The 23,156-nt window shown below is 46.1% G+C and overlaps 1 protein-coding gene across 1 annotated transcript in view; it reads right to left on the minus strand.

Moving 5' to 3' along the window:
- Positions 1-23,156, minus strand: part of myt1lb (myelin transcription factor 1-like, b) — a 92,475-nt gene continuing 69,319 nt past the window's right edge. Inside the window, exons 13-23 of the mRNA XM_056426714.1 lie at positions 19,703-19,936; positions 17,701-17,822; positions 16,037-16,105; positions 15,302-15,364; positions 15,103-15,186; positions 5,920-6,141; positions 5,350-5,444; positions 4,522-4,625; positions 4,391-4,438; positions 3,640-3,702; positions 1-2,756 (exon numbers count right to left, since the gene is read on the minus strand). Of these exons, the coding sequence (XP_056282689.1) occupies positions 2,616-2,756; positions 3,640-3,702; positions 4,391-4,438; positions 4,522-4,625; positions 5,350-5,444; positions 5,920-6,141; positions 15,103-15,186; positions 15,302-15,364; positions 16,037-16,105; positions 17,701-17,822; positions 19,703-19,936 (1,245 nt within the window). The 3' untranslated portion in view covers positions 1-2,615. The remainder of the gene's footprint in view (positions 2,757-3,639; positions 3,703-4,390; positions 4,439-4,521; positions 4,626-5,349; positions 5,445-5,919; positions 6,142-15,102; positions 15,187-15,301; positions 15,365-16,036; positions 16,106-17,700; positions 17,823-19,702; positions 19,937-23,156) is intronic.

Here is a 23,156-nt window from a genome sequence, read left to right on the forward strand (position 1 = left end):
ACCTTTTTAAATTTGTTTTAAACTTTATTCAGAGTAAGATGTGTCAACATCCAGCATGACAAAAATTGTACAAAGTTCACAATTTATAAATGAAATATCACAGCAACTTGTGATCTCACACATTTATAGCAAAATTAAAATGTCAACAAATCCATGCTGTGTAGTACAAAAATAAATCAAACTTCAGTTCCACAGAGAGCACAATAGTTTATACAAAATCCTGTCTTTGTTGATGGCCACTGAAAAAACAACCTTCAGAATGAATCGGCTCAAATTAAATAATAAAACTCTTGATGACTTCACAATAATTCATATGAAAAGTCAGCTTCCTAACTATGTGACAACCTGTTTGTGTTCCCTATAGATAGTCACAGATAACTCTATTCAGATTTGTTATTTACGTACCAACATCAGATGAGCAGCCGGTTTGTGCTTTGAAATCCATTTTTCCCTTTTTACTGATAATGAGAATCAATTAAAAAAACTGGTACTAGCTATTTATCTACCGAAGCGTTACGATATTGGCAAAAAAGCTGCAGACACGATGCTGTGGAAAAAGGCGTATGCAGTCATGGATGATGGGTAGTAAGAGTCCCGAAAGGAGGACAGTAAAGTACAATAGATGAGATTCAATCAGGTGAACGACAAGCACCTTTTGCATTAGTTCTCGGGAAAAAGGCAATTCTGAACATGATCGCTAGTGACTTGAACAACAGAACGGAGGGGCGCACGCGGTCTGGATCGCATCACCCCTCCAAGGTCTCGTCTCACCATCTCTTCAGCTTCTTTTTTCCTCTTCTCTTTTTTCTTTTCAAAAACCTTGAACTGATTGACTATTTAATCCTTTGTACAGTGATTAGATATAAAGTGCTGCTGGGGAGATAACTTCATCGTCCTTAAAACATACGCAAAAAAATGAAAGTACAATGTTTTTACACTTGATAATAGCCGACAGTATATCACTGCTGTGGTGATAATCATCCTTCCTCTCTCGATTCCAAGTCCCTGTCTCTCTCTCTCGGTGGTACTATATCCATGCCTGCAGTGGCTCCCAGCAGTTGGTTGCTCCAATCGTGTGCCAAAGAGGTCGTCTGGAAAAAAAATTGCACGCCGCCGTACGCAAGGGTAATATCTTCAAGGACAAGTGCAAATAGTCTACTGGCACATAAGTGGGGACAGTGACCCTGTAAGTCCCGCTGTCATACTCTTATAAATACTCTTTACAAAACCCTCTGAAACCCTCCGTTTAGGCTCTTGGGCACTGCTTTCAGCTTCTGTGAGAACATCAGAACATGGAAACGAAGGTGTCCCTGTGCAAAATCGTACAGACAAAAAAAGTGGAACTCATATACTTTTCCCTTCTAAAACTCAATGTCCAGGTTCCCTCCTTTTTTTAAAAGATTTTTTTTTTTTAAAAGATTTGTATAAAAATCAATATTTTACATATTACTATATTAAAAAGATTCACGTTACCCCGCTATGCTTATAAACAAGGAATTGCATATACCCAACCTTTTTTTTCTTCTCTTTTTTCTATTATCCTTTGCAGATTGCATTCCGTACCTACGATACACGACTGATTTAGGTTTTATATTGCTGAGACGTTTCTTTATCCGAGCAACGCGAGTCTCCAAATTGTGCAGATTTGACACCGGAAGGCTAGAATGTGGTCATTGTCTTAACACGTCCTTCTGTTTGAGCTTAGCTTCGGATGAGCACGTGAACATGCGCTGCACACATGGGTTCCTCTAGGAAGGAATTGGCTCTCCTGGGATCATGGGATTTTCCACCATCGGGTTTCCGTGTAATGATGTTTACAATAGAACTATTCATACATACATTCATACATACATCAGGTCAGTTTCTTCTCCGGATTCATTTACAGCACCAGTTTTAAAATGCCCCCACCTACAGCTACACGTCTTTTTTTTCCTTCTTTTTTTCTTTTTTGTGTTCTTCATCAAAACAAAAACACAAACGTTTCTTAAGCATTGTCAGAAAATAAAGCGATTTGCAAACTAGTTCTTGCTCTTGGACAATCTACACGCAAGAAGAAGAAGAAGAAGAAGAAGAAGAAGAAGAAGAAGAAGTAGAAGAAAAGAAAACATTGAAAATCGCAGTCCAAAATCATCCAGTGAGGAGGGAAAATAAGTAGCTTCCTCCTTGCTTGTAGTCTTTTTTCATTTTTATTTCACTGTCCAGTTTTTGTTTTTTCTTCATTTAAAATGCTTCGCCGTCAAGCCATAAAAAGATCTCACATCCCATTATCATTAGCTTACTGTTCAGAAATATACACTAAAAATGTGCATACACGAGCAGATATAAACATTACATGACACAATGTCAGCTCATATGAAAACGTACAAAATGTGAATGTCCTCGAAAAACTATTTTGCCGCCGACTCTTTTTGTGTTCTTCCTCAAAGCAAAAGGAAAGAAAGAAATCCTCTGGAGGTCTTTTTCTCAGCATCGCACCTCTTGTTTAGTTTTTTTGTTGAGAGAGCATAATTTAGAATATATAACACTATATAATACCAAGCCATCACTGCCTGTGTGTATGTGGATTTGATTTGTGGCCCACACCTGCTGGGGGACCACATGTCTTTGCTGACCGGCTACACTTGAATCCCTTGAACAGCCTGCTTGATGTTCTCCAACAGGACTTTGTTCTCTGGGCTCTGGTACTGGTCCTGGTTCGAGTACATATCCGAGAGGGTGGTGACGTAGGTATCAAAGTTCTGCTCACTTATCGGCTCCTGTAGGACCAAAGACACAACACGGAGGCTGTTAGAGGATTTAAAAGGTGCGTTTACTTCCCAAACGGGACCCTGTTCTCTCATGTTCCTGTGTCTAACAGGAACAAACAGTCCTTGAACTTGCTCAGGTATTTAGGGTAGAAAGCAGTAATGTGACGTTACTATATCACCTAAAGGTGCTTGTATTCGCTCAAGATGTTATCCCCCCACTCAAGGACAACTTTCGTGAGATCTGAATCTGGTTTTCTTCTTCTGTGGTGCACAGAGTCACCACCGGCCTCCTGGTTCACCCTCTGCCTGTTGAGCCTCTCGCTCCTCCTCCACTCTCCATCCCTATACTCTGGCTTAAATAAATATGGGCACCCATAAGGGTTACCAAGTTGCCATTTGGAACCGATTCTCGGTCTTTGGTTTCCATCAGTGGCATCAATTGTTTTTATCATCTGAAAAATTATTTATTTACATTATAACTGCATAGTATTTTCAGTCCCGGCCACCGGGAGTCGATGCCCGGTTGCCACTTTTAAGAGTTAGATGTCGGGGTGTCGTCTCGATATGCTGCCATGACAGAGAACACTGACATGTTTCAACTGCACATCTAACCTTTCCCCTAGCGAGACTATTTCCATAAAGTCAGGCGGTTACAGTGAACGTCAACTGAAGTGATCACACAGTGGCTCTCCATCAATACTGGACCAATGGCTGACATGCTTGTCACTGTAAGTCACTCAAGGACACAAAAAGATGTGAACATTCTGGTTGAAAAGTACCAAAGTTACCCTTTAAGAGTCTGAAAACCTTCCTATAGTCTAGATGTGTCCTGAAATGTATTAGGAATGTAATAAGGACAACGTTTATGGGGGAAGTGAAGTCATTGCCTTACTTGCTGGTGCAGCTGTAAGCAACTGTTGTTCCTCAGAGGAGGCTCTTTGTGCGCCAGTGGTTTCTACGGAGGCAGAGGAGGGACACATTTCTATTAATTTGATTTGAGAAGCTGAACTCTTTTTTCTTACATTGAAACACTAGAGGGCAGTATTTGATATACAGAAGACTTCAAATGAACAGAGAAATAGAAGCTGGACACGGATGGAGACGAAGAAGGACAGACCATGGTGTCAGAATACAGAGGTCAAATGAACTTGCTGACCCATGATTACAGAATGGCAGAGTGAGGGTGTGACTACTATGAAACAACAGAATGTGATACTTTTCTTTTTCTTCTGCAAGAGCCAAAACAAAAAAGACAGAATGATAGACGACAAAAGACAGTGTCAGAAGTTCATGGATACAATCCAACCAAAAATCAGTCGAGCACTTTGCTATCCACTTTAATCACAATATCGTTCTAAAAGAACACTTTTGTTTCACCTAACCTATCAAACCTCACAACTCCCCCTCACTGTTTGGAAAGACAAGCTATGCTCCACATGGTAGACAAGGCATGCACAATCGGCTGCGGTTAAATGCACAAATAATAGATGCTGCGGTCGGCTATGCTCTGCAACTTGAAGCGGCCTGCCGTTCCCGTTGGCCCTTACCATGTGAGGGAGCAGGACATTAGCTAAACTGTTAATCAGTGACTGGCTGAGGTTGGCCAGCTCATGCAGGAGAGATTAATTTTGCTGTTCAATCACCTTGTTTTCCTCCTCTATGGACTTCAGGCTGGACTCCATTGTTGTGATCTGGGGGGGTCACAGGATGTTACAGTATGGTGCTGTGTTGTACAGAAACACACAGGCCGGGGAGCGTAGTAGACGGGACTTACCTGTGTTCTGAGTTTGATCATGTCTGATTCCACCTGTGAGTTTGATTCACTTAAATCTTTGATTTCTTCATCCAGCTGTTTGATGTCCTCTTCGTGCTCCAGTCCTGCAGGGGAGCAGCGGCAGAAACACATTACTGCAAGGCCTCAGGCACAAACTAGATAACAGTCTTTGTGTTGGATTCGAGTAATTACAACAGGCACAATGTGACATATAAGCTGAGTGAGAGTACACAGTGTGACTGTCTGCGCTGCTCAATACAACTGAACGGCCATGGCCCTGATGCCCCTCCTTCTGACTACATGGATCGTGGTTATGTGGATCGTGGTCCATGACTATTACTCATTATTCATACATTTCTGTCATATTCATTGAATGTGTTGTAACTCTGTAATGCTGTTCATTCTGTACACATTACATCTATTGCACCTGTCCATCCTGGAGAGGGATCCTCCTCTGTTGCTCTCCTGAAGGTTTCTTCCCTTTTTTCCACCTGAAATGTTTTTTTCTGTTTTTTGGGAGTTTTTCCTGATCCGATGTGAGGTCAAAGGTCAGGGATGTCGTATGTGTACCGATTGTAAAACCCTCTGAGGGGAGTTTGTAATGTGTGATTCTGGGCTATACAAGATGAACTGAATTGAATAGAACTGACTCAGCAATCACACAGACAAATATTCTACTTCAGATATTCCATGTCTAAGCCCCTGGTCTTCATTATTGACCACTTATTTCCAACATCAGCCTTCGCTCAGATCAAGTTGGCTTCCTGAGTTGTTCTACATCCATCCCTGATTGGCTGTGTTGTGTGGGTGAGCGGTAGTTGTCGTTACCGTTGCCGCCGTGCTGCTGCTTTATTGTTAGCATTTCCACCCCGGAGAGCCTGGCTTTCCTCATGGCCGAGGTGGCACGTGGACAACCGGACAGACTGCAGGCAGCGACAAGGAGAAGCACTGACTCAGTATGTGATACACTCATTTAGGGAAACATTGCAAAGTTCCACTAACTGCTTTTATGTCTGTACGGTAAATATGTAGCAATAGCTTAGCTTAGCAAAAAGGCTGGAAACAAGGCTGTCACAAAAACAAAAAATATCACGACACAATAACCGTTGCCAAAAAAAACGACACTGCAATAATTAGAGAAAAGAAGAATAAAGAAGTATGAGTGTATGGAGGTGCTGGTAAGCAATACCGCTTCGGTCCACAGGGACCGCCAAAAACAACACAAACAGAAGGTTTCTTGTAGTAACTTTAAATATGAAATGTTATCTTCAATATCATGTGCATTGCGACACCCCTAACTAATCATCTCAAGGATTCACACAATATGTTCTGGTAAAAAAAACAAATGTAATGGAAAGCCAACTCTTCAATTATGATGACATGTTGCACTTGACCCACCTCCGATGTGTCAGGAAGCTGCCGCTGACGTGACCCGAGCCGTCGCAGCCCGGCGTGGGGCAGGACATGCCCTCCGTCTTTCCGGACTTCCACGTGAACTGGATGCCGTTTAGGTAGCCGTCCTTTTGCCTCTTGGCTGCTATTGGGCACCCCGATGCACTTCTGTGAGACGCGTACTTCCCCGTCACGTGGCCCTGTCCATCACACCCCGGCACCGGACACCTTGGGGCGACAAAGTGGAGGAGAGTGTTCTCACTCAACAGTTTGGCTCATTTATTGTCACACATCCATTCAACCGTGACCTTCATTTGCTCACATATTCAAAGTTGACGCCATCATGTTTTCATCGTATTGGAGACGTCATCCTGTTTTTTGACCTGCTGAGTCTCTGCTACTGGCTCTCTGGTGTACACTACAGTGTGTCTGCCTCCTGAGTACTAAAACACCACACACTGTATGAGCCAACATCATTTTTTTCTGTTTCCCCTCTATCTCCACTGCTCTGATATAAACAAAGATACTTATTTAAAGCTGTCCCAGTGGCAGCCTTATCACAGTGTGGGAATGCTGACAGGGCACCAGTGCTAATCAGATGCAATGAGGCAGTAAATTATTCCAAATGTCACAGCTCCCAAAATGGATTATGGGGTGGCGCTTGCTACAGTTGTGAGAGTATCAAGTCTGTCTCCGAATAGCAGCTGGTTTTAGTTCAGCTTTGTGGTTTTTGGACTGCAAAGAGACACACAGGGGTTATCGCGTGCCCTGCTGTGTGCCGCACTATATGAGACCTTTACTCTCGGAAAGGTGGATCAAGACTCTGAGGAATCTGTTTGACTAATCCATCCACCTGAGCTCCAAGACCTTCAGGGTACAGTCCACCGCTAAATCTCAAATACATATTTTCCCCTCTTACCTGTAGTGACATTTATCATACTAGATATCGGCAGTCGAGGATGTCTGCCTGCTTCCCAATATAACAGGGACTGTATGACATTCAGCTTGTGGTACTCAAGCACCAAAAACAGTAAAAACACTCAAAAGCAATATGTCTCTTTCCAGAAATCCTGACCCTGTGACTCTAGATAATACAGTGAGCATGTAGAACGTGCTCACAACAACGAAGCCAACCGGAGGCATCGTGAAGTCACGACGCTCTTCAAAGATACCAGAGTCTGTTGAGACTTTAGGTTACAGCTGTGGCCTTGGTGCTTTAAAGGGTCAGTTTGGATTCACCAAAGTCCCACAATAACAATAACTAACTAACTAATTAACTCACTAACTCACTAACTAACTCACTCACTCACTTACTAACGAACTAACTAACTCACAAAGTAACTAACTCACTAAGTAACAAAACTCACTCAATCACTAACTAACTCACTAACTAACTCACTAAGTAACTAACTCACCAAGTAACAAAACTCACTCAATCACTAACTAACTCACAAAGTAACTAACTCACTAAGTAACAAACTCACTCAATCACTAACTAACTCACTAACTAACTCACTAAGTAACTAACTCACAAACTAACTCACTAAGTAACTAATTCACTAAGTAACTAACTCACTAAGTAACAAACTCACTCACTAACTAACTCACTAATTAACGAACTAAGTAACTAACTAACTCACTCCCAAACTATTAACTAACGAACTCACTCATTCACTAACTAACTAACTCACTCACTTACTAACTAATAACTAACTAACTTACTCACTCTCTAACTAATAACTAACTAACTCACTAACTCACATACTCACTAACTCACTAATTTACTAACTCAATAACTCACTCACTCACTAACTGATAACTAACTCATGGATCGAGACATTACAGTTTATTTCTGGTGGCTTTGTTGAGAGCAAAGCTAGTTCCCATTAAAAAGGTGATGCAGTGAAAATATTCTAAATATAGCGAGGAATGACCACGGAGCCCAGTGACAGGGGCGGGGTCCACGTGCTACAGAATGACCAGGAGCCCAGTGACAGGGGCGGGGTCCACGCGTGCTACAGAATGACCAGGAGCCCAGTGACACGGGCGGGTCCACGCGTGCTACAGAATGACCAGGAGCCCAGTGAAAGGGGCGGGTCCACGGCGTGCTACAGAATGACCAGGGAGCCCAGTGACAGGGGCGGGGTCCACGTGCTACAGAATGACCAGGAGCCCAGTGACAGGGGCGGGGTCCACGGCGTGCTACAGAATGACCAGGAGCCCAGTGACACGAGGCGGGGTCCACGGCGTGCTACAGAATGACCAGGAGCCCAGTGACACGGGCGGGGTCCACGGCGTGCTACAGAATGACCAGGAGCCCAGTGAAAGGGGCGGGTCCACGGCGTGCTAGAATGACCAGGAGCCCAGTGACACGGGCGGGGTCCAGCGTGCTACAGAATGACCAGGGAGCCCAGTGAAGGGGCGGGTCCACGGCGTGCTACAGAATGACCAGGGAGCCCAGTGACAGGGCGGGGTCCACGGCGTGCTACAGAATGACCAGGAGCCCAGTGGGCTGCAAAAGTGGCGTCACACGTGCTACAGAATGACCATGCATAGACCCGGTGGGTATTTGTGCCTGCACCAGCGGAATCAATGCGGCTGCAGGCTTTAGGGAGCGTCCGATCAATCTCTCTCTCTCTCTCTCTCTCTCTCTCTCTCTCTCTCTCTCCTTACTGTGTCTGCGGGAGTTCACTAGAAACCGCAGAGCCCCCTTTTATCCTTCCTTCCTTCCTTCCTTTTTCCTTTTTCTTTCCTTAATTTTTCGTTTCTTTTTGTTTCTTTTCTTCCAAGCAAGGAATAAAGGGAAAAGGAAAAGGAGAAGGAAGAACGGGAAAAAGGAAAAGAAGGAAGAAAGGCTTGATGTTTCTTGAAACTTGTTCTTCACGGCACGGTGCTCTCAACAGAGCCAATGATTTTTTGGAATGATTTGGAATGATTAAATCCTGCCGGTCCAATGGCAAGCGCTGATTGGGAAACAAAACCCAGCGCCGGGCTCTTTGGTTTCCTTCACACAGCTTACTTGTGTCATTTTAAACAGAGGGAAGTCATGTTTTTGTTTATTTCTCATGGGCTATGCAAAGTAAAGGGTTTGAAAGGCGACAGAGACTGATGACCAGTGGCTGCGCCTACCTGATTGGCTCCTGGTCCTCCTTGTTCTCTTTGCTGTGGACGATCTTTATCCCACTTTTCTGGGGACACACCCAGAGACTGCAGATAAATGATACATGTTGTCTATGTTTACAAGGCGGCGTGTCTGTTGTGTGTTTTGTTTTATTTAGTGGATGCGAGCAACCCGGTGGTTGTGGTTTTTTTTTTTATACCTTCTGTGTGAGGCGTAGTTGCCAGTGATATGTCCCGAACCGTCGCACCCTGGTGTCGGGCACCTGGGGCAGAAAACAAAAAGGGCTCAGGGTCTACAGCAAAGGTGGAGGGAGCATCCTGAGGATGATGTTTGCTTCACTAGGGATATATGACAATCGTAAAGGGGTCCTGTGTCTGGTGTCTATCCAAATAGCGTATATATATACATATATACAGTATATTTATATATGTATATATATATATGTAAATATCCAGGGTCCATAAACATGTTGACCAATGGATTTCCAGGATTTTCCCATGATTTTAAAATAAATTTCCATGACCAATCATCATATGAAATCTCGTGTATACAGGAGTATACCTTAAATGACAAATGAATGAGAAAAATACATATTCAAATAAATGTTTGAATATAACACATTTCCATGACTTTTCCAAACATTTTGGGACTTTTCCAGACCTGAAAATAACCATTTTAAAATCCATGACGTTTCCAAGTTTTCCATGACCGTACGAACCCTGCATATCGGTACTTGCTGGAAGGATCAGTAGTTTGGTTCTTTTTAAGGGCTTTGTTGACTACATCAGCTGTGAACTGAAGCTCCATGTCTGAGCAGCCGACTATGCTCACCTGACGCTGTGCACTAACTCTAATAAGCCGGACCTTGGCAGGATGAGCGAGACACACAAATCAAACATATTATCAGTGAATCATCTCACGCCTTACTTGAGCTCTTGTGCGTTGTTGGCCAGCATACTAATGCTTTTATCAGCTAAAGGACAACCTGAGAGACTGAGAAATACAACCAGTGGGGCATTAGTCACAGTAATCTCTGAGACCACACTCAGACCTTTAAAAACACATGCATACATAAAGCATCAACCAGGAAATGCAAACAAATTCAATTTAAAAAGAAGCCATGATGCAAGTGCAGGAGCTGATTTAAATAAGTTAACCCTCTGAGTATTTTAATTCATATGCAACAACAAGGAAGTCTTGTTTTTTCGCATTGGGCTCTGCAGTCTAACTTCAAACGGGACGGGAGTGAATAAAACATCATGGATTAACATATGGGGTTGTGTTCAAAGACTACAACTTAGCTGGAACCGCAAGTGTGTTTTGAGCGGAAATCTGATGCGATGCAGCGTCCGCCTCCAGACTGCAGCCCTCGCAAACTCACCACACACGGCATGTGGCAACTCTAAATGGCAAATGCTTAGTCTGCATTGCATTGTGGGAAGGGTCCGGAGGACCGAATAACATCGGCTTTGAGGGCTTTACGGCCGGCCCATTGAGAAATAACTTCATCCACAAGGTTTAGCCTAAAAAACGAGCATGCGGCCAGTCTTTAATTAATTTTGTCTGATTTGATGCCCTTGAGTCGGCATGTCAAGTCCCCAATAGTCAAAGAGAGAGAGAGAGAGAGAGAGACACTCTGCCGCCAGGTGTTTGACAGCCCAGTCGAGGTAAGCTGAAAACGATAAATCCACCAGGAGAAAAGGAAGACCTTCGACATGAGGCCAAATTGCTCGTCGAGTGACCACTTCCATCAAACCCCGATGTGGGACATCTGCCACCGGGAAAATAGACAGATTGACAAGCCCAAAGGGAAGGAGGAGGAAATGTGAACATGTTAGAAAAAGGTGGGAGGGGGAGATTGATTGTTTTTCATTGTTTCCAGTTTAGCTCCACTGTCTGTGATCGTAATCACGGTTCACTGAGATCAGCTACTCTGGTCACCTAGTGTTGTGTCTTAGAAGGATGAGGCATCAAAAGAGGGGACGACTGTCATCAGAGGAATGTGCCAACCCTGAGATTGGTGTGACAAATGGACAAATGAAAGCGGTGAAATAAAAAGTCATGGAGCAAGGCCAGCAGCACCGGATGGTGAGGAGGGAGAGAGAGCAGGGCACACAGAAAAATAATGGTTCTTAAATGGTTCTTTAAAAGGCTTTGTGGTTCTACGTAGAGTCATCGCCTTCTGAAGAACCATTCTTTCTTTTGAGGCATTATTATAAGTTCTTTGAAGAACTATAAGGAAATGGTTCTTTACAGAACCCTGTGTTGTGCACCGACAGATATGCTAGAGAGGTTCATGTCATTTATGTTCGCTTTCTCTCATTCCAGGCTTCCTGATTGTTTTCACCTGTCATCACACCTGTCTCCTATGCTCATCAGTGTCAGCCCCGCCCCTGATTGGTCCCACCTGTGTCTTGTTACCATGTGCTTAAATTCCCCTGTCTCCCAGTGTTCCTTGTCAGTTCGTCTGGTCTTTTGCCATGATCAGGTCGGGTTAGGTTGTGCTCTTGAAAAGTTTTTGATCCCTCACTACGTGAGCGCTTTCATTTTGTTCACGGCAGAACCGAAAAATAAAGTACTTACAAATACTTTATCTCTGTCTCCGGTCGTGCAATTGGGTCCTACTTCCTAAGTGTCTGAGATCGTAACAGAACGAACTGACCACATTATGGACCCAGCTGACCCAAGAACGCTTCACGCCGCTCTGTCGGTACAGGGCGTGACGATTTTTCATCACGAGGAAAAACTGGACAAAGTCAGCCGGAAATACAAGAGCTGAGAGGACGCCAGGCGGTTCAGGAAGAATTATCTACACAGATGCAACAACTGGTTGCCCAAATGAATAATTTTTTCACTCATCAACAGACTGCTCCTCCGGTGACGTCATCCACAGCTGAGAATTTGCCTGTCAATACTCCAGCTGACGACCCAGGTCAGGCTTTTTCCTCCCGTTACGGCTGGCTCTTCGGAGAGATTTTCCGGAGACTCTTCAATTGCAGGGCCATTCTGGTACAGTGTGATCTGCATTTTCAACACAACCCAGCAGCTTTTATCTGAGCATGGTAAAGTGGCGCTTATTGTGTCTCATTTAACGGGAAGAGCTGCAGCCTGGGCTACTGCAGAATGGTCTAGAGACACCGAACTATGTTACTCATTGGCCGATTTCATAGAGACTATGAGGCGCATTTTGACCACTCATCGCCTGCTACGGAGGCCAGCAGAAGACTGTTTCAAATACGCCAGCTCAACCGCCAGGTGGTTGATTATGCCATCGAGTTTCGTACAGCAGCAGCGGACAGCGGATGGAATGTTCCGCTCTTCGTGACGCCTTCATGACAGGACTTTCGAACCGATAAAGGACCAGCTGGCTCCACTGGAGACACCCGGGATCTGGAATCCTCATCGCTGTGGCCATCCGGATCGATAACCGTCTTCGAAAGAGAGAGGAGCGCCGACGCAACCGAGATGTTATTCCCAGCTTCCAGAATTCGCCTGGAGGGTCGCGCCAGCGGAGGATTTCCAGCTCATGTTACCGGACCATCAGAGGACTACACTCGAATGACTCCGTGAACCCATGCAGCTTGGAAGAACCAGGCTTTCTCTGGAGGAGAGGCAGCGCCTACGGGAGGTTGCTGTTTCTACTGCGCCAGCGGTCATCAACTCGCCATGCCCGGGAAAAGATCGTGCTCACCAGTCAAAGGAGGCGCTGGTGAGCAAGTTTCCGCAGACTTCCCTCCTCGACCTGTTACTCAGGTAGACATTTGTATTAACAATCAGACCATTGACCAGGGGTGTTAATAGACTCAGGGCTGACGAAGCCTTATAGACTGGGGCCTAGTCAAGCAGCTAAAAGTAAAAACTGACCGGCTATCTCAAGCTATTAGTGCCAGTGCCTTAGACGGCCGCTTGTTGTTCACAGTTACCCATTGCACTGAGCCCATACGGATTACTATAAATAAGGACCATACCGAGAGCATGCAATTTCATATTTTGAGTCGACTCAGCACCCGATTATTTTGGGGTTTCCTTGGCTGAAGATCCACAATCCTCACATAGACTGGCCTTCAGGAAAGTTAAGGAATGGGGAGAGGATTGTAAGGGCAGGTGTAAACTTCGCAACCTGTTAATGCACCAACAGACTCTAGTAGGATCATTATAACTAACTAACTTACTCACTCTCTAACTAATAACTAACTAACTCACTAACTCACATACTCACTAACTCACTAATTTACTAACTCAATAACTCACTCACTCACTAACTGATAACTAACTCATGGATCGAGACATTACAGTTTATTTCTGGTGGCTTTGTTGAGAGCAAAGCTAGTTCCCATTAAAAAGGTGATGCAGTGAAAATATTCTAAATATAGCGAGGAATGACCACGGAGCCCAGTGACAGGGGGCGGGGTCCACGGCGTGCTACAGAATGACCAGGGAGCCCAGTGACAGGGGGCGGGGTCCACGGCGTGCTACAGAATGACCAGGGAGCCCAGTGACACGGGGCGGGGTCCACGGCGTGCTACAGAATGACCAGGGAGCCCAGTGACAGGGGGCGGGGTCCACGGCGTGCTACAGAATGACCAGGGAGCCCAGTGACACGGGGCGGGGTCCACGGCGTGCTACAGAATGACCAGGGAGCCCAGTGAAAGGGGGCGGGGTCCACGGCGTGCTACAGAATGACCAGGGAGCCCAGTGACACGGGGCGGGGTCCACGGCGTGCTACAGAATGACCAGGGAGCCCAGTGACACGGGGCGGGGTCCACGGCGTGCTACAGAATGACCAGGGAGCCCAGTGAAAGGGGGCGGGGTCCACGGCGTGCTACAGAATGACCAGGGAGCCCAGTGACACGGGGCGGGGTCCACGGCGTGCTACAGAATGACCAGGGAGCCCAGTGACACGGGGCGGGGTCCACGGCGTGCTACAGAATGACCAGGGAGCCCAGTGAAAGGGGGCGGGGTCCACGGCGTGCTACAGAATGACCAGGGAGCCCAGTGACACGGGGCGGGGTCCACGGCGTGCTACAGAATGACCAGGGAGCCCAGTGAAGGGGCGGTTCCACGGCGTGCTACAGAATGACCAGGGAGCCCAGTGACACGGGGCGGGGTCCACGGCGTGCTACAGAATGACCAGGGAGCCCAGTGACACGGGGCGGGGTCCACGGCGTGCTACAGAATGACCAGGGAGCCCAGTGAAAGGGGGCGGGGTCCACGGCGTGCTACAGAATGACCAGGGAGCCCAGTGACACGGGGCGGGGTCCACGGCGTGCTACAGAATGACCAGGGAGCCCAGTGAAAGGGGGCGGGGTCCACGGCGTGCTACAGAATGACCAGGGAGCCCAGTGACACGGGGCGGGGTCCACGGCGTGCTACAGAATGACCAGGGAGCCCAGTGAAAGGGGGCGGCGTCCACGCCGTGCTACAGAATGACCATGGCGAGACCGGCTGGGTATTTGTGCTCTGCACCAGCGGAGAAATCAATGCGGCTGCAGGCCTGAGACGCCCATCATGGGATTTAGGGAGCGTCCGATCAATCTCTCTCTCTCTCTCTCCGTCTAACTCTCTCTCTCTCCGTCTCTCCTTACTGGTGTGTCTGCGGGAGTTCACCAGAAACCGCAGAGCCCCCCCCCCCCTTTTATCCTTCCTTCCTTCCTTCCTTTTTTCTGTTTTTCTTTCCTTAATTTTTTGTTTCTTTTTTTGTTTCTTTTTCTTCCAAGCAAGGAATAAAGGGAAAAGGGAAAGAAGGAAGAACGGGAAAAAGGAAAGAAGGAAGAAAGGCTCTGATGTTTCTTGAAACTTGTCTTTCACGGCACGGTGCTCTCAACAGAGCCAATGATTTTGGAATGATTTTGGAATGATTTAATCCTGCCCGGTCCAATGGCAAACGCGCTGATTGGGAAACAAAAACAACAGCGCCGGGCTCTTTGGTTTCCCCTTCACACAGCTTACTTGTGTCATTTTAAAACAACAGAGGGGAAGTCATGTTTTTTGTTTATTTCTCATGGGCTATGCAAAGTAAAGGGTTTGAAAGGGCGACAGGAGACTGATGACCAGTGGCTGCGCCGTACCTGATTGGCTCCTGGTCCTCCTTGTTCTCTTTGCTGTGGACGATCTTTATCCCACTTTTCCTGGCCCGCGGACACCCAGAGAGACTGCAGATAAATGATACATGTTTGTCTATGTTACAGAGCGGAAGCGTGTCTGTGTGTTTGTTTACATTTAGGATGTATGCGAGGCAACCCCGGTTTGTGGTTTTTTTTTTTATACCTTCTGTGTGAGGCGTAGTTGCCAGTGATATGTCCCGAACCGTCGCACCCTGGTGTCGGGCACCTGGGGCAGAAAACACAAAAAGGGCTCAGGGTCTACAGCAAAGGTGGAGGGAGCATCCTGAGGATGATGTTTGCTTCACTAGGGATATATGACAATCGTAAAGGGGTCCTGTGTCTGGTGTCTATCCAAATAGCGTATATATATACATATATACAGTATATTTATATATGTATATATATATATATGTAAATATCCAGGGTCCATAAACATGTTGACCAATGGATTTCCAGGATTTTCCCATGATTTTAAAATAAATTTCCATGACCAATCATCATATGAAATCTCGGTGTATACAGGAGTATACCTTAAATGACAAATGAATGAGAAAAATACATATTCAAATAAATGTTTGAATATAACACATTTCCATGACTTTTCCAAACATTTTGGGACTTTTCCAGACCTGAAAATAACCATTTTAAAATCCATGACGTTTCCAGGTTTTCCATGACCGTACGAACCCTGCATATCGGTACTTGCTGGAAGGATCAGTAGTTTGGTTCTTTTTAAGGGCTTTGTTGACTACATCAGCTGTGAACTGAAGCTCCATGTCTGAGCAGCCGACTATGCTCACCTGACGCTCTGTGCACTAACTCTAATAAGCCGGACCTTGGCAGGATGAGCGAGACACACAAATCAAACATATTATCAGTGAATCATCTCACGCCTTACTTGAGCTCTTGTGCGTTGTTGGCCAGCATACTTCGAATGCTTTTATCAGCTAAAGGACAACCTGAGAGACTGAGAAATACAACCAGTGGGGCATTAGTCACAAAGTAATCTCTGAGACCACACTCAGACCTTTAAAAAACACATGCATACATAAAGCATCAACCAGGAAATGCAAACAAATTCAATTTAAAAAAAGAAGCCATGATGCAAGTGCAGGGAGCTGATTTAAATAAGTTAACCCTCTGAGTATTTTAATTCATATGCAACAACAAGGAAGTCTTGTTTTTTCTCGCATTGGGCTCTGCAGTCTAACTTCAAACGGGACGGGAGTGAATAAAACATCATGGATTAACATATGGGGTTGTGTTCAAAGACTACAACTTAGCTGGAACCGCAAGTGTGTTTTGAGCGGAAATCTGATGTACGTGCAGCCGCGTCCGCCTCCAGACTGCAGCCCTCGCAAACTCACCACACACGGCATGTGGCAACTCTAAATGGCAAATGCTTAGTCTGCATTGCATTGTGGGAAGGGTCCGGAGGACCGAATAACATCGGCTTTGAGGGCTTTACGGCCGGCCCATTGAGAAATAACTTCATCCACAAGGTTTAGCCTAAAAAACGAGCATGCGGCCAGTCTTTAATTAATTTTGTCTGATTTGATGCCCTTGAGTCGGCATGTCAAGTCCCCAATAGTCAAAGAGAGAGAGAGAGAGAGAGAGAGAGACACTCTGCCGCCAGGTGTTTGACAGCCCAGTCGAGGTAAGCTGAAAACGATAAATCCACCAGGAGAAAAGGAAGACCTTCGACATGAGGCCAAATTGCTCGTCGAGTGACCACTTCCATCAAACCCCGATGTGGGACATCTGCCACCGGGAAAATAGACAGATTGACAAGCCCAAAGGGAAGGAGGAGGAAATGTGAACATGTTAGAAAAAGGTGGGAGGGGGAGATTGATTGTTTTTCATTGTTTCCAGTTTAGCTCCACTGTCTGTGATCGTAATCACGGTTCACTGAGATCAGCTACTCTGGTCACCTAGTGTTGTGTCTTAGAAGGATGAGGCATCAAAAGAGGGGACGACTGTCATCAGAGGAATGTGCCAACCCTGAGATTGGTGTGGACAAATGGATAAAGCGGTGAAATAAAAAGTCATGGAGCAAGGCCAGCAGCACCGGATGGTGAGGAGGGAGAGAGAGCAGGGCACACAGAAAAATAATGGTTCTTAAATGGTTCTTTAAAAGGCTTTGTGGTTCTACGTAGAGTCATCGCCTTCTGAAGAACCATTCTTTCTTTTGAGGCATTATTATAAGTTCTTTGAAGAACTATAAGGAAATGGTTCTTTACAGAACCCTGGTTTGAAAGTTTTTTGTGGAACCGAAAATGGTGCCTTAAAGAACCATTTTCTAAAGGTTCTTTGAGACACCTTTATAGGTTATTTAATGAACTCTTTAAGGAAATGGTTCTTTAAACCCTGGTTTGAAAGTTCTTTTGTGGAACCAGAAATGGTTCTTCTATGGCATCACTCTGAAGGACCATTTTTGGTTCCAGATGGAGCAAAGAGAAAGGATGAAAACAAGAGAAAGAAATACGATGAGGGGGGGCGGGGGGGAGTGTGGTCAAGTGGATGGGAGGAACAGCGGGGGGCCGTTTGGAGGAGGGCTCTTACGTGATCAGGTCCTTCTTGCTCTCCTTGCAGTGGGCGTACTTGGGCTTGGGGCTGGGCATGTTGATGTCAGCGGTGTAGGAGCGCTCGTCCAGCAGGTCGTGGAAGGGGTCCAGGTCGTCCGGCTGAGAAGAGACGAGGGGAAGGGGAAGAGAGGGATGACGATAGATGAAGATGGATTCATTTGAGTCTCTCGCTCCATCGTTACACATTCATAAAATCATGCTCGTGTGCAGTTATTAAACAACACACGCGCTCCGCTGTCAGTTAGAAAGGATTTCATTAACCGGCACATGATGAAACTCATAACGAGAGAACAGCACACACACACACACACACAAACACACACACATACACACCAGAGTCTTGTCAACTTCAATGCTAATGGTTGAGCCTGTGTGACGATTGAGCCTCACCTGTCAGTCTAACAGAGCAAGAAAATAGATCCCCTGAGGAAATAATGACTCAGAGCCAAACATGTGTGTGTGTCAGTGTGTGTGTGCGGTTTGCACATGTTCTGCCTTGTGTGCGAGAACAGATCATTCAAGAAGAGTCGACCTGCTGTGCTCTCGCCAGCCTGCTAGATGGCACTGCAGCGCAGCGTCAGAGCGCTGCTGGCCCAGCCGAGCCATGCCGTTCCGTGCCAGGCTGTGCTTTGTCTGCAGTGCTTGCAAGCTGGGGCAAGGCGGCTGCCTATGCACAAAAAATAAAATAAAAAATACCCCCAAAAAATCCTGATTCTTTTCTTTCGCGCTCACAGTGTACGTACAGTAATGCCCATAAGGAGACGGGCCTACATCCAGCCCAAATTATCCGGCGCTCAAGCTGTCTCCGAGCGTGTGATGCTGGGTCAGCCAGCGAGCGCCTCCAATTAAAGGGAGCGCAGGCTGAGAGGCAGACAGGAAGGAGGACGACATGTGCATACATAGGCTGGGGATGGAGCTCGCACATCCACGCAGACGCACTCCCAAAGAGACCTGGGCACAGACACACACGCTCGCACATAAATATTCACATCCTGCACATACACCGACAGGGATGCGTGTGTGTGTGTGTGTGTGTGTGTGTGTGTGTGTGTGTGTCTGTGTGTGTGTCTGTGTGTGCAGGCGCACCCAGCAGTGCTGCATTGATTTCCAGCAGTTCTTTGATGAGATGAGCTATTCCGATTCCCTCCCAAGGTGCTACTTTGCATAATTCATTTTTTTGGAGAGGAGCGGAAATGTAAAAACAGAAAGCCGGCATGATGCAAACAGAGCGGATACCTCTGTGCATGGCAATGCTGACATCAATTAACATGCAGATTCATTAGGTTTCCCTCGCATACGACTTTCTAACGATTCCAAAACGGCGCACGAGACACGGAGGTGCCAAACCTGGAAGACAATCAAGACGGCAATGCAAATGTTGAATCAACGGCTCGGAGGGAAACCATTTGGGCTGAGACGCATTGAACAAGACATACGCCGACTGTACCGCCTACCAGTCCATCACAAACCACACGCGATCAAGACTACTGCTTTATGAGCAGCATTTGCGTCATGTTCAACGTTTCGGTCTCGACCCTGGTGATTGTCTTCAATTCAGTTTATTTTATACAGCCCAATATCACACATTCTGAATTTTCCATAGCGGGCTTTACAATCTGTACACATACGGCATCCCTGACTTTTGACCTCACATCGGATCAGGGAAAAAACTTTTACAGGCAAGAAACCTTCAGCATAGCAGCAGAGGAGGATCCCTCTCCAGGATGGACAGAAGGATATATGTCATGTGACTACAAGTAAAGTCAATATGTGAGAGTCTTATGGTCAAAAATGAAACATTGTTATGCATACGAGTGATAACTAAATGTGTTCTGCTTCAAGTAGCAGAATTCGATTCAAGGCGACTCAACCTTGAAACGCCCCCTATATTTGAAAGATACCGACTGAACATAACATAAATACGTGTGAACCAGACATGAGTGTATTCCCAACATCCTCCTGGTCGCTCCCCCCTTCACCTCTTTCTCGTCCTCGTCGATGTGTTTGATCTTGGTGTAGTCTACTGGGAGGTCCCAGCAGTCGGCGGCGTCCCCCATGCCGTAGCAGCGGGAGCCCAGCAGGGCGGCCTGCCTCTGGGGGGACATGGGCTCCAGAGGGGTGAGCACCGAGTCCCCTCCTCCGCCGCCGCTGCACAGACGCTTGCTCATACTCAGGTCCAACGTCCCGTTCTCATCGACGTCTTGACCCGGGCTCTGGAAAGTGGGATGAAAGAGAGGCGAGAGTTTCTGATTATAGCAGTCAAATTCATATTCTAGCATCAGAGGCTGCACACAGATAAATGTAAGGTGCCATCTGGAACGGAAAAAGGTTCTTCAGGGTGATGCCATGAAGAACCTTTTTTGGTTCCACAAAGAACCTTTCAAACCAGGGTTCTTTGAAGAACCATTTCCTTAAAGAGTTCTTCAAAGAACCTATAAAGGTGTCTCAAATGAAAGCATGGTTCTTCAGTAGGTGATGGATCTTCGTAGAACCACAAAGCTTTTTAAAGAACCATTTAAGAACCATTATTTTTCTGTGTGTTGTAAAGCTGTAGCGGAGAACATTTACTTGTCAGTCTGGGTTGAAACATTCGACACGTGGCGATGTGGTGTGACACTCACACAAGAAGAGCGGCTCATCAGTGAACGAGCGCATGTCGCTGTGAACCTCTCTCTCTCTCTCTCTCTCTCTCTCTCTCTCTCTCTCTCTCTCTCTCTCGTTTCTTTCCATCCCACTATTCTGTGCAGTTAGAAGTGTGCGTGTGTGCATGTGGGGGCGGCTGTAGCTCAGTGGGGTAAGGGGGTCGTCCTGCAACCCTAAGGTTGTCGGTTCGATCCCGGCTCTCCCCATAGTAAGCAGTCGAAGTGTCCTTAAGCAAGGCACTGAACCCCCAGTTGCTTCCCGGGCGCATCATTGCAGCCCACTGCTCCTTAATAACTAAGGATGGGTTAAATGCAGAGAACTAATTTCCCCTTGGGGATTAATAAAAGTATATATCTTATCTTATATATCTTATCTTATCTTATCTTATGTGCATGTCTGTGTGTGTGTGAGCCTGATGTGAGAGGACATCACAGGGGGGCCGGGGTTGAGGGTTAGAGGGTGGCGTTGAGAGCAGAGACGAGCAGCAGTGGCTGCAACGAGACTGATTGCTGCAGTCCCAAAAATAGAGGCAGCGATACTGTGCGGTGGAACTAAGTGGGCCACCTCAGGAGAGCCTGGGCTTTGGCCCCCTGGTGGAGGCGTCTGGAGCTTCTCTCATGGACACCCGGCCTCGTGGCCTTAGAAGGCTTGTTTTTTTTTGGTTGATGTGTGCATGTTTGTGTCCCGACTCTCATCAACATGCCTCTATCTGACTCCCTATCCTCCCCATCTCCTCCTCCTCCTCCTTTCACAAGAAGGAAAGCCCGCTCGAATGCTGATTCCAGCCGACAGTGTCCCTAGGGGTGGATTCTCCTGGTGTCTGAAGCCAAAACCTCTGTGACGCACATCGACTTAAACGCATATAGAGAATGTAGATGGGGGGGGGGGAGTAAACAATATGACTGCTGGGTTATTAGCGAAGAAAAAATATCTTTAAATAATAAAAAATAGGATAAAGTAAGTTGGGAACTATGCGAGACAAATGGAGACAGCTCGGTCACTATAAGGCTGAACTTTTACAATAGCAACCGTCTAGACCAAGTGGTCCCCAAACTACGGCCCGCCTCCCCATTTGGACCGGCCCCCTGAACAATACCAGAGACGCGTTCCGATTTTTTTTTTTTCACCTGGCCCGCTGCCGTTGAGATTGCAGTGAGACGCGGAAAAAATGTGGAGTGGTGCTCTTCGCAATAGAACATATTTGATGGGACGTGTCGCGTCTCGGCCAATCAGCGTTCAGATGTCCACAGCGTTTGGGAAGTTAGGTTAGCTTGAATGTTAGTCCGCTACATCTGCTGCTGTCACGCTGCACGGTGTATCGATACTAACAAAGTACCCGTACGTTAAAAACGATGTGATTTAGCATATTTTTAGTAGCGATACTTCATTAAAAGAGCGATCAGCGCGCACGCGCTGCTCCGCTCCGTTAAATGCTGTCTGCATGCGCAGCGCTCACAGCGAGTGGCGAGCGCATCGCTCAGCCGTGATGCGCGCACACAGGTGAGCACATTCTCACTAGCACCCAGCACGTATTGTGTGTCACCGTCCAATTAAGGGGGGCCAGCCCCTTCGTCTCCAATTAACGAGGACAGTGTGTGAAGAGAGACTGCCCCTTCTAGCGCTGGCCTCTCCCGTGACCCCCGTGACCTCCGTTGCCAGAGCGTGAGAGGTCACTCCGCCGGCTCACTGGTGACTCCCTTCTCGTCAAGCATTCTTGAGAAGTTTCTCTATTTCATGGAGGCCTGTGTGTGTCTTTGAGTGAAGTCTGTTTGGGATTTATTACTGCGCCAGCGTTGCTCAATAACAAATAACAGCTTCTATTAAGGGTTTTAAAACGTTGCACTTTTCTTCAAGGAGTTCTTATATTTTCCATGACATGGCATAATGTTGTTACCACTGGAACAGGAAGTCAATTAGGTGGCTAGTTACTTCCTTAAAATGTAATAAAATCCAATAATGTAATATTACCTTGACCTTTGATGTAATATAAATGTCCTGACTGATTTGTATTTCCATTTTTACAGAACTTGGCAAAACAATGAGGCAGTGGAGTCAAAGAAGGATGGGGCCCAACGACCACATTACCATTCAACGCCATATTGGTGTTATGTCATAACTGAATAATCAACTTCCTTTAACAGACGGTGTATAGTTCAATATCATTCCATCTCTTTCTCTGTGCTTCACTGCATTGTTGTAACGTATCAAACAACAACAACAACATGCTTGTATACATCTCATTTAGTGTCCTTGTGGTTATATAAATGTAACCCATGGTGCTGCCTCCCCTTTCATACAGCTTCTTGCCTCCATTTCTGCTTGTTGACCACAGTAGAAATGATAGTTTTTAAAAGACTAAACACCAACAAATATGATTGTAGTTGTTAGACCATTGGACAAAGGACAGAGTTAAGGACATAGTGGCGTATACTTGAGCTGGTTATTGGTGGACTCCCGCATATTTCTTAAAGTTAGTAATATTGAATAATTGAATATCATCTCGGTAGCCCTAACTCCAGCAGGAAAGCTGTCCGCCTATATTATGGATACCACAACAGTATTAAACTCAATGCAGTATATTTGATAAAGCCCAATATCACAAATTACGAATTTGCCACAGTGGGCTTTACAGTCTGTACACTGTGACGCATTGAACAGACAGTATGTCGACTGTACCGTCCTCCAGCATCAAAAAACACTTGCTATCGTATGCATCAGCATTTGAATCACAGCTATTCTCAACGTTCCTGTCTCGATCCTGGTGAGTGTCTTCAATTCAATTCAATTCGG

Source organism: Pseudoliparis swirei, chromosome 11 (genome assembly GCF_029220125.1).
Source record: "Pseudoliparis swirei isolate HS2019 ecotype Mariana Trench chromosome 11, NWPU_hadal_v1, whole genome shotgun sequence".
NCBI classification, from domain to species: domain Eukaryota; kingdom Metazoa; phylum Chordata; class Actinopteri; order Perciformes; family Liparidae; genus Pseudoliparis; species Pseudoliparis swirei.